This window comes from Mesoplodon mirus (genome assembly GCF_964341445.2).
Source record: "Mesoplodon mirus genome assembly, chromosome: 2".
NCBI lineage: Eukaryota > Metazoa > Chordata > Mammalia > Artiodactyla > Ziphiidae > Mesoplodon > Mesoplodon mirus.
In genome coordinates, this window is record NC_138977.1 from 5,732,164 (window position 1) to 5,747,282 (window position 15,119).

The following is a 15,119-nucleotide window of genomic DNA, read 5'->3' on the forward strand; positions in this document are numbered from 1 at the left end:
TGTTTACACCTCTGTCATGGGCACAACAGTTTCTGTGACCTGGTTGGGAGTACATACTCTTTACTTTTATATTATATAGCACCACATACTGTTTTGATGCATGCACTCTCTCTCATTTTTAACTATATTCACTTATTATCTGCTGTTTTTCTTGTTTATTTTCTTGTTTGTATATGTTTATGTTGTTTTCTCTCTTGTTTGTTACTGTGTCCAAAGGCTTAGAATAGTGCTTGGCATATGGTAGCTATTCCACAAATGTCTTAGAATGGATGAGTTAATTCAACAAAATATAGTTGTAGAAGTTTATCAGGGCACTCTAATGATTCATATATATATATATGTATATATATATACATATAAATAAATATATCATACACATGATATTATGTATATGATAACATACTTATAACTTAATTTTAGCATTTCCTGATGTTGGAGAGAACTGTAGCATCATCCATAACCTCTGGGACAAAATGGGTCTAGAAAACGTAGAGAGCAAGAGTGAGCCCAAGATGATAGTGAAAAGGAGAGCTCAGCAAGGAAAATGTTGAATTTCTATGTGGAGGTAGAATTGAGATAAAAAGAATGGGAAGCCTTTTTCAAGGGTCTGAGCAAATATAAACTAGATTGTTGACTTTGATTTGGTTGTGAAATTTGTTATGATCGTTGATTTTCTTTTTTATTCCATCATTGGTGTGTATGTTGCATGGCTGCTCTGTTGATACGGTTAATGTTGTTCTGCTTACTGTTGAAATGGTCGTGTGGCAGGCCTGTAATGCATGCATAGTCCAGTTCCAGGACTGAGCCTTGTTCAGGGTTGCTGTTGGGGGAATTCCTGATAGACTTTCTGGTCTAAAGGCTGCACAGCAAATCACTGGATAATTGTCAGCACTGTGGGAATCCCTCCACTGGGAAACTTCCATAGTCATATTGTTTGGCAGGCACTTCAGAACTTGTGGCTGTAGACAGTATCTGCTAGAATGTTGCTCTAAAGTACCTCAGGAGACTGTATAGTTTCCACCATTTCCTGTGAAATGCTCTAGTTTGGGTTTATTTAGAAATAATGAAGCAGCATTGAATTATATCAGTCATAAGGAGACCACAGAGATTGCTGCCTTTAACCATCAGCATTATTTATTTCCACCATTCAAAATATCCTTTTCCTTTTAAAATTTCTACGTTGTTTGTTTGCATGTGTTTTGGTATAAGTTAATATGATCCAGAAAAAAAATCCTAAAGGCACAAAAGCAGTATTTTTCTCAGTGTAATGCCTCTAAGATTTTAACTTAAATATTTTTCTCTGAATATTTATAATTTAAATTTAAAAATTTTAGTCTTAAGTTGATATGTTCAGTTGCTGTTTGTCAAAAGTACTGAAATTCTAAAACATTTGAATGGCTGGTGGTTGCAATAAAAAAGTGTTCAAAATTGGCTTTGCATAAATATTTGTTGAATAAATTAAATTGGAGAAACCCTAGAAATCTGAGTTTTAATATCCCATGCATAGGTCAGTGGTCTTTATTCTTTTGGGGGTTACAGAATCCTTTGAAAAATTGATAAAGTATGGATTTCCTCTCATTATCTAAAAAAAACCCCAGTAAGAAATAATTAGAAAATTCTGAAGCCCATTCATGGACCTGTGGCACTGGTGACCTCGTACAGAATAGTTTTATTACATAAATGTGTTAACTCTCCGGTACTGGGAGAACTATATTAATGTATTCCAGAACACTTTTTAAAAAATGTGATCATAGTTACTATTTACTAGATCTGATATCTTGCCTGATGCATAGAGCAAATAGTTCAGATAGAAATGGAGGTAACCAAGTCTTAGGTATTATTAGAGAACTTAGAAAGACCACTGAACCCAAAGGACTGTGTCTGGTTTGGGGGTAGTGTCAACAAATTGAGATCTGGAGGATGAAGGGTAGTTGTGTTTTGTCATGTAGATGGGGAGGTTGAGAGAGTTGTAGGCCCAGGGAATCTCAACAGCCTTAGGTGATACAGAACATTTAAGGGGCTGGTTGGGAGGACAGTGGCAGTAGAGGAAGATGAAGGTAGGAGCAGATTAACAATGTTCTTAAAAACCATGCTAAGGAGTTTATACTTTATACATAGTGTATGGGAATGGATGACTTTAAAGCAGGTCAGTGACATGAAGAGATTTTTTATTTTAGAAAAATTACTGACTCTGGACAATGAAGTGGGGAAAGAAGGTGGCAAAATTAGAGAAAGAACAGCTAGTATGATTTTTCAGTAATCCAGTGCATGATGGTGGTGGCTTGGGGTAAAGTTGGAGAAATGCACAGTACGTAGGACATTGGTTTTGATTAGATTTGGAGATAAGGGAGCTGGAGGAGTCAGGAATGGATCCTAGGTTTTTGTCTTGGGCAACCTGATGGATGATTGTGAAATATAGAACTTCGGAAGAGTGAGTAGGAGAGGTGGGAGGAAAGGAAAGGAGACAGAGTCCAGTTTTCAACATTGAGTTTGAAGTGCCTGTGGAACATCCTTGAGATGTCTGGGAAGCAGCTGGGTACATGAGTCTAAGCTCAGAAGGAAGATTGGGTCATAGGGAAAATTTGAGGTTCGTCAGTAGTTCTTAAACTTTTTCCACCTTAACACACCTGAAGAAGAATATAAAACCATCCCACCCATAAAAGTGGCTCAATTTGTCAATGATTCTCATTTTATCTCTAAGAAAGTTCTTTCCCCAGGTGACTGCATGGCTCTCTTATTTCATTCGTCTTTCTGTTCATTGTTACATTATCAAAAAGCCTGCCCCATACTACCCTATAGAAAATAACACTTACTCTGGTCACTCCCTATTCCATTTAAAACATTATTGTTCTTCATACCACGGACTGCCACCTAATACATATATATTTGTTTACTGGATTATTGTTCCTTCCATCAGAATGTAACTCATTATGAGACAGGAATTTTGTCTTTTCTGTTCACTAATCCACAAGGTCTAGAATTTCCCTGGCACATGTTTTTGAAGAAATTATTTCCAACATGATGGAGAGTGGGATGAGAGGATGTGAAATCTGGGAAATCTTTTCTACACATTTTGATTCAGCTCCCTGAACAAGGATGCCCTCTGTACTCTGCCCTCATCCATAGATTTGAGAACCATTATTCGTGATACTGTCTAGAGCCATTGGAATTGATGTCATTGTCCAGAGAGCATATGTAAAGTAAGGAGAGAGGCATGAAAAGGCAAGAGTGAGAAATACCAATGCACAAGGGGGAAGGCAGAGATGAGGATTCCACAAATGAATTCCATAGCTAGAGAGGTATGAAGAAAACCAGAATATGCTAGATCAAGGAAGTTCAGACACAGTATAATAAAGAGGGTTAGATCAGTAATTTCCAATGCTGCTAGGAATGAAGGCCTAGGCAAAAATAGGTAGAAGAACTAGTACTTCACAGTAGGAGAAACGTAAGTGGCTAGTAAACATGAAAAAAGCTACTCTTGCTAGTAATCAAAGAAATTAAGTCCCACTAAGTATCATATGGTAGTGGAATCCTCCCAACAAGCAATCAATTCATTACTTTAAAAAAAGACATGACCATATCAAATAAAAAGCTGACTTATATTTGGAAAGTATTTTTAAATCCTGATGTACGATAAGCATGATACATTTACACTTTAAATCAACATGGATTGGAAAATTATAATCAGTAATTTGCATTGTCTTTTATTTCAATATTGCTGTTGTAAATATCAATTTGTACATTTTTCTGATTAATTCTGTCTTGAGAAACGTTTAGAAATATGGTGAAAGATTCACATACTGAGATGACATAGCATCATAACTGAGGCATATTTCTGTACAGAAGGCTGGCAGAGAGGCATGCTATCATAAGAACCACACAGATGGACCATTGCCATTTTCTCTGACCCAACTTCTTAACCATGAAAACCTCCTAGGTAGCCTTCTGAATGCCTCAGATCTGAGAAGGGTTTCTTCACAAGACAGGTTGTGTCACAAAAGAGGATTTATTAAATTCAGAGGAAAAACACTCATATTGGGTTTGGTGACTGACCAACTGCCCCTGCTCTCTTAGCAAATGTCATCATTCAACTAAGCAGCACTCCAAGCAGGGACCTTTTGCCTCATGTTCTAAGAATACAATTAAAACAATGCTTGATTCTTAATTATTAGCAAAAGAAACCTACTGGCAGATTTAAGCAGAAAGGTATTGACTAGAATATTGGGCAGAGGTCTGAAGAATTAAGCTCACGAACATGAAGGAATGATGAAGGCTAACCTAGATAGCTCCTTGGACTCCAGTCAAATCCTGTACAGAGTCTGTTGCAAATGCTGAATCCTGTTCTGCTTCCACCAATGCTACCCTTAGAAAATGGATATTGCTGCCACGGTTACTCTACCACACAAATAGACTTCTCACTGTTTGTTTCACTTTTAAAAGCATTATTAGTTTCGAGTCAAAACCTGAGTCTGGTGTAGATAATGGAGGAAGCTTTGTCACATGTCTGCATCCCAGCAACAGAGGAGGCTTGGATCATGAGCAACTGATTTGTGGCTTCAAATTGTAGGGAGTGAGTTATGCCTTCTGCTAAGATTCACATGATGGGGAGTGCTCCAAAAGTGTGACTTACTTCACTCTGTATGACAGACTCTAGGTCCATCCACCTCACTACCAAATGTAAAATAGATAGCTAGTGGGAAGCAGCCACATAGCACAGGGAGATCAGCTCTGTGCTTTGTGACCACCTAGCGGGGTGGGATAGTGAGGGTGGGAGGGAGGGAGATGCAAGGGGGAAGAGATATGGAGATATATGTATATGTATAACTGTTTCACTTTGTTATACAGCAGAAACTGACACCATTGTAAAGCAATTATACTCCAATAAAGATGTTTAAAAAAAATTAGAAACCATAAAAAAAAGTGCGACCAATCCATTATTTAAAACAAAACAAAACGACAAGAGCCTATTGAACAAAATGTAGATTAAAAATACACACTGGAAAATGTTATTAAATGTTGAAAGACATTAGCAAACATTCAGAATCTGCCTGATTCTGATGGAATTCAGATGGAAGGAGAAAAGGAAAGTAGTGAAATTATGCTAATTTATTTTTTCATTTAGGTAAATCAAGAAATATTATTTCATTGATAGTTTTGATAAAAAATATAGGCTTAAACATATTGTTTTAAAAAGGTGAAGAAAATAAAATAATAAAAACAACCTTCCAAGAATCACACAAAACAGAAAATAAATAAGAGCAAGAACAATCATAAGTGTAATAGTAACTATACTAGGAAAGAAACCAAAACAAAAATTTATAGAATGGGTGAAAAATATGAAATTAAAGTAAATTAAGAGGAATACTTATATAATTAAAACTGTGGGCCCTGAAGTGTCCCTATTTTGAATTCAGAACCAATTCTGCAATTTACTAACTATAGGACTGTGGGAAAGTTATTTAAAGATTTTATGCTTTAGTGTTTTTACTTGTATAAAGGTATGCAAAGCACATCAAAGGAAAGTGGACTCAGAAGAAATTTCATGAAGTTCAGTACATTTGTAAAAAATTAATGAAAATAGGTTAATTAAGTCTTTAATTCAAGAAGCCAAGAAGGAGAAAATAAACCTTAAAAAAAGGAGTTAATAAAGATAAGTAGAGAAATTAATGAGCTAGAAAATGAAAAATGTAAAAATATTTGAATTGGTAAATAAAATGGAACTGGCTGTTTACAAAACAAAAAAACCCTGAAATAGATGAATTTTTATACTTTAATTTAAAAAAGCTTATTATAGTAGAATGTATAAAATGAACATACAGAAAAATATAGTCACAGATTAAAGGTAAACAGACAGAACAACATTTGCACATATGCTGAAAAGGGTTACTTTCTTTACTATTGAGGGTTTTTTTAGAAATCATAAGTAAAATCTGAAAATATCCAGTGAAAAATAGGTACAATACATAAATATATAATTTTCAAAAGAAAGAAAATACAAGGATTTGAGCACTCAGAGTGGATAGCTTAAGTAAGAATCATCCATTACAGAGTAATGCCTTAATAAAACTTTTATTTTTTTTCTGGCTAAGTAGGCTACATATTATAAAAATCTGTACACCAACCTAGGAAGCTTCTATCACCCATCACCAAAACCTCTTTTTTACGGGAAGTATGAGTATGTGATAACAGAGCAACTCAAAATGATGTTCTCTGAACTTTAGGGAGATTAACCCACTCTATAATGCAGGTATTTAACCAAACTTATTTAAAAACATAAATAAAATACATCATAATCTGAGAAACTGGGTGAGAAAGATGAAATGAATAGGGCAAAATCAGATTAAATATAAATAGCAGAAATATATAAAGAGTTCAACTGTCTATATTGCTGTTTTATAGGCTTTGTATCATGGACCAGATTTGAGAACAGTTATAAACATGTATTGCAGACTAATCCATCGTGTTAAATATCGACTTGGTCTTTGGAGGACGAGACAAATTATAAACCTTACAGAGCTAGAGGAATGGATGGACAGAAAAAAATGTAGGTGATGCTGTCATTTCTGATTTGATTTTAGGTTTGGAATTATTTTAACCATTAATTTACATATAATTTACATATAATTACCCACAATTAACACAAGTAGGCGATATTTTTATTGCTGCAAGTTATTTACTTTTTAAGGTGATATATTGTATATGTGGATTAATTTATTAGGATCTCATTCTGGCTAAACAAGGAAATTTAAAGGAAAGATAGCTAATAGCTAAAGAATGAGATTTCAGAAAGAACATGAACTAGGGCTGCTCCAGAGATCTAAGGAGCAAAAAATAAGGGGCAATGTCTGTTTGCCTCTGGGGGATAGAAAAGCTGCTATCACTTTATGACTTTTTATTCTTGAGCTTAAATTCAAATTCTAGGTTGGTTTAGCTTGAGTTATGTGTCCAACACTTTGCCTCGGTAGGGCAAAGAAATTTGTTTGGGAGTTGCATAGAAACTATATTCATTGGGGGGAGGGAATAGCTCCCCAAAGGAAAACTACATATTTATAACAGAAGAACAGTTAAAGGACACTGAGCAGACTAAACAACAGATATCCATTACATGTTGCTTATTAGTGTTGAAATTCTATGTGAAGAATGGGTTTTCCAATTTCTATCTTAACTTTCAGAGATCCTGATTTTTATTATATTTAATGAATTTATTATTGCTTGATTAGAATTGATATTACAGGCTGTTTCTTGATTAAAAAATAAATAAATGAGGACTTCTGGTTTCTGCTTCTGTATGTAAGGAGCTTGGAAGTCAACACTCTATCTTAACAACAAGTAAAAAAGCTGAACAGACTAAAAAATCAACAACTCTTCTTGGATTCGTAAAAGAGGGGAGACACGGCAAACTGCTGCCCCTAAGATTGGAGAGACAGGCATACAAAGTCACAGCTTACCAGAGCAGAGACTCATGAGCAGAATCTGATGTGGGAACCAGTGCTGGAGTAAGAAAAATGAACTGTAATTGACAAATGGCAGGAGCACAATTCTGAGAGTTAAAAATTCCAGAGGATCCAGTCATAAAGGGGCCTCCACAATACTGCAATATTTACCCCCAGGAGCTCAATCAGATTCCCACAGTAAATATGAGAAAATGAACCATTTTGAAATATGCCAGATCACTCCATTCTTCTTAACAAGGCCTGGCTTCAGGGGAAACTAATTAACCAGAGCCTAACCTGCTGGGTATTATCAGAGCCTAATTAAACCTGTGGAAGGGAAATACCCAACTCCAGTCCACTCTGACCATCCTGTCCCACCTAAGGGGGAAGAAAAAAAACTGGGAAACATTCATGAAGTTCACAGTCTAGAGACATAGGCTCCATAAGAGACTGAGACCTAATCATTAGAACACTTCCTCTCCCCCAGCACCTTATCACCACATTACTAAAGACCTTTTTACAGCAGTTTCTTTTACCCAATATGTCATGACTAGCTACATGTATACTACAAGGTATACAAAAATGCAAAAAATACAATTTGTAAAGACAAAGCAAACATCAGATCCAGACGTGGCAGGGATGTTGGAATTATCAGACTGAGAATTTAAAGCAACTATGATTAAATATGCTAATTATACATAAAATAGACAACATGCAAGAACAGATGGGCAAGGTAGGCAGAGAGATGGAAATCCCAAGAAAGAACCCCAAAGAAATGATAAAAATAAAAAATACTGTAACAGAAATGAAGAATGCCTCTGATGGGCTTCTTGGAAAGGTGACTGAGGAAAGATTCTCTGAGCTAGAAATTATATCTATAGAAGCCTTGAACACTGAAAAGCAAAGAGAACAAAGACTGAAATAAAAAACAGAACAAAGTATCTAGGGACTGTGGGGCAACTACAAAAGCACTAACATATGGGAATACCAGAGGGAGAAGAAAGAAACAGAAGAAATATTTATAACAATAATAACTGAGAATTTCCCCAAATTAATGTCAGACACCAAACCACAGATCCATGAAGCCCAGAGAACACCAAGCGGAATAAATTCCAAAAAACTACACCTAGGCATATCATCTTCAAACTATAGAAAATTAAAGATAAAGAAAAAAATTCTGAAAGAAGCCAGATGGGGAAGACACCTGGCCTCTGGAGAAAAAAAAAAAAGAATTACATTTGACTTATCCAAAACCATGCAAGTAAGAAGAATGGCATGAAATAGTAAAGTGTTGAGAGAAATAAAACACCAACCCAGAATTCTGTACCCTTAAAAATTATACTTAAAAAAAAATGAAGGACTTTCTCAGACAAACAAAAATTGAGGGAATTTGTTGCCAGTATATCTGCCTTGCAAAAAGTGTTAAAATAAATTTCTTAGAGAGAAGGGAAATAATATAGGTCAGAAACTCAGACTACAAAAAGTAAAGAAGAAAACTGAAGAAGAAATAAGAAGGTAAAATAAAACATTTATTTTTCTTATTCCTAAGTGATCTTACAGATAACATGTTCAGAATAATACTAACAATATACTCAATTACAATATATATATATATATATATAGCTTAGGTATAATTATATATGCTGATATATGTATGTGTATGTATAAGTGAGGTGAATGACAACAATTATACAAGGGATGGGAGGGAGGAATTAGGATTATTTTGTTATTGTAAGGTATTTGCACTACCCATGAAGTAGGATAGTGTTATTTGAAAGTGGATTTAGATTAGCTATAAATGTATATTGTGAACTCCAGGGCAACCATTAAAAAAAAGTATAATAGATATGCTTTGAAATGAGAGAAAATAGAAACATATAAAATCCTCAATTAAAACTAAAAAAGGCAGAGAAAAGTAGAAGAGAAAAATAAGAACAAAGAACAAGGGCAACAAATAGAAAACCTATTGGATATAGTAGATATGAATCCAACTGTGTCAGTAATCACTTTGAACATTAAGTGATCTAAATGCACCAATTAAAAGACAGACATTGTCAGAGTGGATCAAAAAACACAACCCAATGGTATGCTGTCTACAAGAAACCCACTTTAAAACATATATACATTAAAAGTAAATGGATGGAGAAAAATGTACCATGTTAACAATAATCAAGATAAAGCAGGAGTAGCTATATTAATTTCAGACAGAGCAGGTTGCAAATTAAGGCAAGTTATCAAAGGTGAAGAAGAGCATTACATAATGGTAAAGGGGTCAATTCTCCAAGAAGACATTAACAATTGTAATTGTGTATCTGCCTAACAACATAGCATCAAACTATGTGAGGCAAAAACTGATTGAACTACAAGGAGAAATAGATGAATCCACTAACATAGTTGGGCAAAATCCAACACCCATTCATAATAAAAACTCTCAGTAAACAGGAAATAGAGAGGAACTTTCTCAACTTGATAAAGACTATCTACAAAACAAAACAAAAAAAACTACAGCTAACATCATACCTAATGTGAGTAACTCAGAGTTTTCCTACTAAGATCAGGTACATGGCAAGGATATCCTCTCTCACCACTCTCTCTCACCACTTCTTTTCAACATCATACTGGAAGTTCTTGCTGATGCAATAAAACAAGAAAAGGAAATAAAGGCGTACAGATTGGGAAGAAAGAAAACTATCTTTGCAGATCATATGATTGTTTGTATAGCAAATCTGAAAGAACTGACAAAAAACGCTCTGGAACTAGCAAGCCATTTATATCAAGGTTGCAGGATACAAGGTTAATATACAAAAGTTAATTGCTTTCCTAGATACCAACAATGAACAAGCAGACTTTGAAATTAAAAACACACTACCATTTACATTAGTACCCTCCAAAAATGAAATACTTAGGTTTAAAGATAACAAAATATGTATAAGATCTTTATGAGGAAAACTACAAGACTCCAATGAACAAAATCAAAGAACTAAATAAAAGGATAGATATTCCATGTTAACGGATAGGTAGTCTCAATATTGTAAAGATGTCAGTTCTTCCTAACTTGATCTATAGATGTAATGCAATCACATTCAAAATCTCAGCAAGTTATTTTGTGGACACCACCAAAATGATTCTAAAGTTTATATGGAGAGGCAAAAGACCAGAATAGCCAACACAATATTGAAGAAGAACAAAATTGGAGGACTGATGCTATCTGACTTCAAGATTTATGATAAGGCTACAAGTTCAAGTGTGATATTGGTGAAAGAATAGACAGATCAGTGGAACAGAATAGAGAGCCCAGAAACAGACCCCTATAAATATAATCAACTGGTCTTTGACAAAAGAACAAAGGCAATATAATAGGGCAAAGATACTTTTCAAAAAATGGTGCTGGACTAACTGGGCATCCATGTGTAAAAAAATAAATCTAAACACAGACTTTACACACTTCACAAAATTAACTCAAAATGGATCATAGACCTAAGTGTAAAATGCAAAACTGTGAAACTCCTAGGAGGTAACATAAGAGAAAACCTAGATGATCTTGGATATGGTGACTTTTTAGATACAACACCAAAGACATGACTCATTAAAAAAATAATTGATAAACTAGACTACATTAAAATGAAGAACTTTTGCTCTGTGAAAGACAGTATCAAGAGAATGGGAAGATGAGCCACATACTGAAAGAAAATATTTGCAAAAGACATATCTAATAAAGGACTGTTATCCAAAATATACAAGGAACTCTTAAAAGTCAACAATAAGAAAGCAAACAAATTGATTAAAATATGGATCAAAGATCTCAACAGAGACCTCAGCACAGATAGCAAATAAGCATATGGAATGATGTTCCACATCATTTGTCATCAGGGAAGTGCAAATTAAAACAACAAAGAGATACCACTACACACCTATTAAAATGGCCAAATTCCAGAACACTGGCAACACCAAACGCTGGCAAGGATGTGGAGCAGCAGGCACTGTTATTCATTGTTGGTGGGAAAGCAAAATGATACAGCCATTTTGAAAGACAGTTTGGTGTTTTTTTACAAAGTTAAACATACCCTTACCATACAATCCAGCAATCATTCTCCTTGGTGTTTAGCCACAGGGGATTTACGTCCACACAAACCCTACACATGGATATCTATAGCAGCATTTTCATAATTGCCAAAGCATGGAAGCAACCTTCCAAGCTTTTCCCTCCATTAGTAGGTGAATGGATAAATAAACTGGTGCACCCAGACAGTGAATATCATTTCGTTATAAGAAGAAATGTGCTGTTAAGCCATGAAAAGAAATGGAGGAACCTTAAGTGCATATTACTAAGTGAAAGAAGCCAATCTGAAAAGGCTCCTTGATCACCTGGCACTTCTGGCTTGCTGCACAGGTGGGCAGAGTGGAGTCCTGCAGCCAGAGGGACCCCTTAGGCAATGAAATGCAGATGCTGGCAATTTAAGTCAGCATGCACAGACATGTAAGGGACAAGGCAATATGAATGGAAACACCAACAGCAAGTGCTCTAGTTTGCTTGTTAGAATAGAGAGAAAAATTCATAGAGATACTAAATAGACATTTATGTTTATTTTCTGCTGTGTTTCAGAATCTGGAATAGCTACTCATATTCAGGCAATCACTAAATGTTTCTTGAACTTGTTGATGTCTTATGACTGTCCATATCAGCTGAATGAGTGGATGAGTGAATGGATAGAAAGTTGAAGTCTATATGGTTGATTGTCGGGATGATACATTAACTTCTGTTAGAAACCACTCTGGTGCGCTTTGTCATTGGGAGCCCCTATTTCAGAGCTAAACCTGTGCTGAGGACAGACCCTGTCAACTTGTAAATGCTGATTAACAATCAGCTTTATGGGACTAATCCATATACTTTAGAATGGAGACTCAATTTCACCTTTTTGAAAAAAAAAAATAAAACGGAGAACTACACTTACAAAACGCATGCATCAGTTCTCTTGGTCATTATCTAAACCCTGTCTAATGCCAACTTTGGGAAATAGGTGAGGGTTGGCCCGACTGAATGATTTTCTGGGGAAGTCTTGAGCCAGGAGTGACAAAAGACATTAAAAAGTAGGAAGTAGGAATGCATGAAGTTACCAAAAAGTAGATATTTTAAGGGCAAAATCAGCAGTAGAATAAGCAGTCCAAAGTGGAATCACCAATTCAAGTAAATAGTTAGAATGTGGGTAGAAGTCAAAAAGAGATGAAAAAATTAGGGAAACTAATCAAAACTAATAAAAAATGAATGCTGAAATGGGTCAACAGAAATCAGGCCCCCAGAAGCCCTGAGCTATATCTTACAATGTGGTTTGAATGTTGATATATGTAGAGTCTATGGACAACTGTCATGTAAACCAGGCCAGAGGATGCCAGTGTTTTCTTTGGGGAAGCAAGACCAAATTTCCCTTCTTTGGAGTGGGGGAGGGAGAAGCATGCCCACTTCCTCTGCCTGCCCCAGGAGGCTGACATGGTCCTACTCCCCTCATGGAGGCTTATCACCAGACATCAAAATAAAACTGGAATGAAAGTGTCTTCAAATCCAGATCACACTTTCAGGTGGGGTGTATACTTGATATGTTATTTACAAAGAAAATATTTTATTTTATCTTTTTTTCCTTGTAGTCTATGAAACAATGTTTGCTAAAAGAGAAGATTGGCAAGGATTAGAAAGAAGTAAGCTCCTTAAGTACTTCAATGACTGTGGTCATTTCCCAACGCACCAGCAAATTGATGAGGTTTGGGACCTGGTCCATAGAGGTATTTTCTCATTTCTTTTTTTGCTTTCTCCTTTTTTTCTTTCCTCCCTATTTTCCTCCTTTGTTCTTTCCTTCCTTCTCTTACTTTCATTAAACTTGTGTTATAAGTCCCTATTTTTCAAATTTTCAAAACCTGATTTTAATATATATGAAAGAAATTAAAAGAACAGGTTAAAAGAAGTTAATATGGTAAAATTATTTTTAGAGAGGTAGAAGAGATTCTTTAGCTTTTTAAGCTTTTAATGTATTTTTGATACAATATAAGTTATGTCAGGATAAATTTTAAACCACCATGTATTTTAAATACTGATGCTAAAATGATTTCTGCCAAATAGATTTGGTACCAAAGAACATAGTCAAGTTTAAATGTTTAAACATTATCAATTATTTCAATACAATAGATTTTCACAGTTAGAAAATCATTTCTTTTCTGAACAGTCAATAAGTGAAGGGTTAATATTGTTTTTTGTATGGGAATATTTAGTAAGTTAAATGGAGCAACATTTCTGCATTCTCTGAAGATTAGTAATGGAGTGGAAATTGTCACCAAGGTATGGGAAATCTCAATGAATTTTCCTTAACTCCTTAAGATTCTTCTCAGCATTTCTTTTGTGTCCACACTAATGCTATGGCTGGCTGCCATGTTTAAAGATGATGAATGATGTACCCGTAATTTAATTGAGAGGAAAATATAAACAAGCAAAACAAAATATTTCAGGATCTTTTTTTTTAATAGAGGTGAAGGGCCCACATACCAGTAGGAAGGTATGATTAATGTCAGAGTGACAAGGTTGAAGCTTCATTATAGGTTGAAGTTCTCTTCCTTTGTTAGTTCTTAGTGTAATTTTCTAATTCTTTACCTATGCGTGGACTTTGCTTTGCCACTGCGGAATCCCTAGTACCTAGAAAAGTTTTCTAGACTCTTGGTAAATATTTGTTCACAGTCTGGAGAAGCATCCAGATCATGTTGGATGTTTAAGCAAATTTTTCCTGATGACAAAAACATTAAATATTTATTATAGAAAATTTGGGAATATAGAAATATATAAAATTACTAACAAATAACAATTAACATTTGATGTTCATCATTCCCAGTTTCTTTCTGTGCATATAACATTTTTATGAAAATTGGAATTTTCTAAATATTTGAAAATCTACTTTTTTGCTTAACAATACTCATTAGTTTCCAAGCCATAAGTATCTTTTACAACATTATTTATGACAGAGTAATAACCTATCATAAGGGTATTCTGTATTTACTGTTGTATATTTAAATTCTTACCATTTTTCTTTATAATAAATAATAATAAAATTTTAAAAATTGAATGCAGCAAAATAAAATCAATTAGAGATTTCAGAAACTTATACTGGTTAGTGTTGGTAATTTAAAATATGTTTTTCTTCAAATTAACAGTTTCATAGTGATATTTTCCTTCACTGATTATTTTGGAGTATATCATAAAGGCTTAGGTTTAGAGCATGGCTTAGTATTAGCTTGCCTGGATTTAATTCCTGGCTTCAGCACTTATTAGCTGTATGTCTTTGGACAAGTTATTTATCTCTGCTATGCCTTACTTTATATATATGTAAAAGGAAGATAATACTGTCTAAGTCACTGGGCTGTTAGGAGATTAAAATGAAATAATTCATGTAAAACGTGGCCCATTATAAGTGCTCAATAAATGTTTGCTATTATTATTCTTAAATAATTTTAAGTATACTTAGATAATTATGAAAATTAATTTTCATAATTTTTATTCTGAAAATGTCAAAATGTTGAACCTAATTGTTGAGTGACGTATTTCTATAGAGATTTTTGTATTGAATGTTATCCACTGGTTTCCACCCATATCATCTCTTGCTTACCATAATGACCTGTGTGCTAGAGAAGATGATATGCTCATTTATGTTC

At 34.6% G+C, this 15,119-nt stretch overlaps 1 protein-coding gene across 1 annotated transcript in view; it reads left to right on the forward strand.

Annotated features, from left to right (window-relative positions):
* IQCM (IQ motif containing M) overlaps positions 1-15,119 on the forward strand; it is a gene marked incomplete at both ends in the record, with an annotated part of 428,042 nt that overhangs the window by 209,754 nt on the left and 203,169 nt on the right. The window contains 2 exons of the mRNA XM_082611212.1: positions 6,400-6,544; positions 13,074-13,208. Of these exons, the coding sequence (XP_082467338.1) occupies positions 6,400-6,544; positions 13,074-13,208 (280 nt within the window). The remainder of the gene's footprint in view (positions 1-6,399; positions 6,545-13,073; positions 13,209-15,119) is intronic.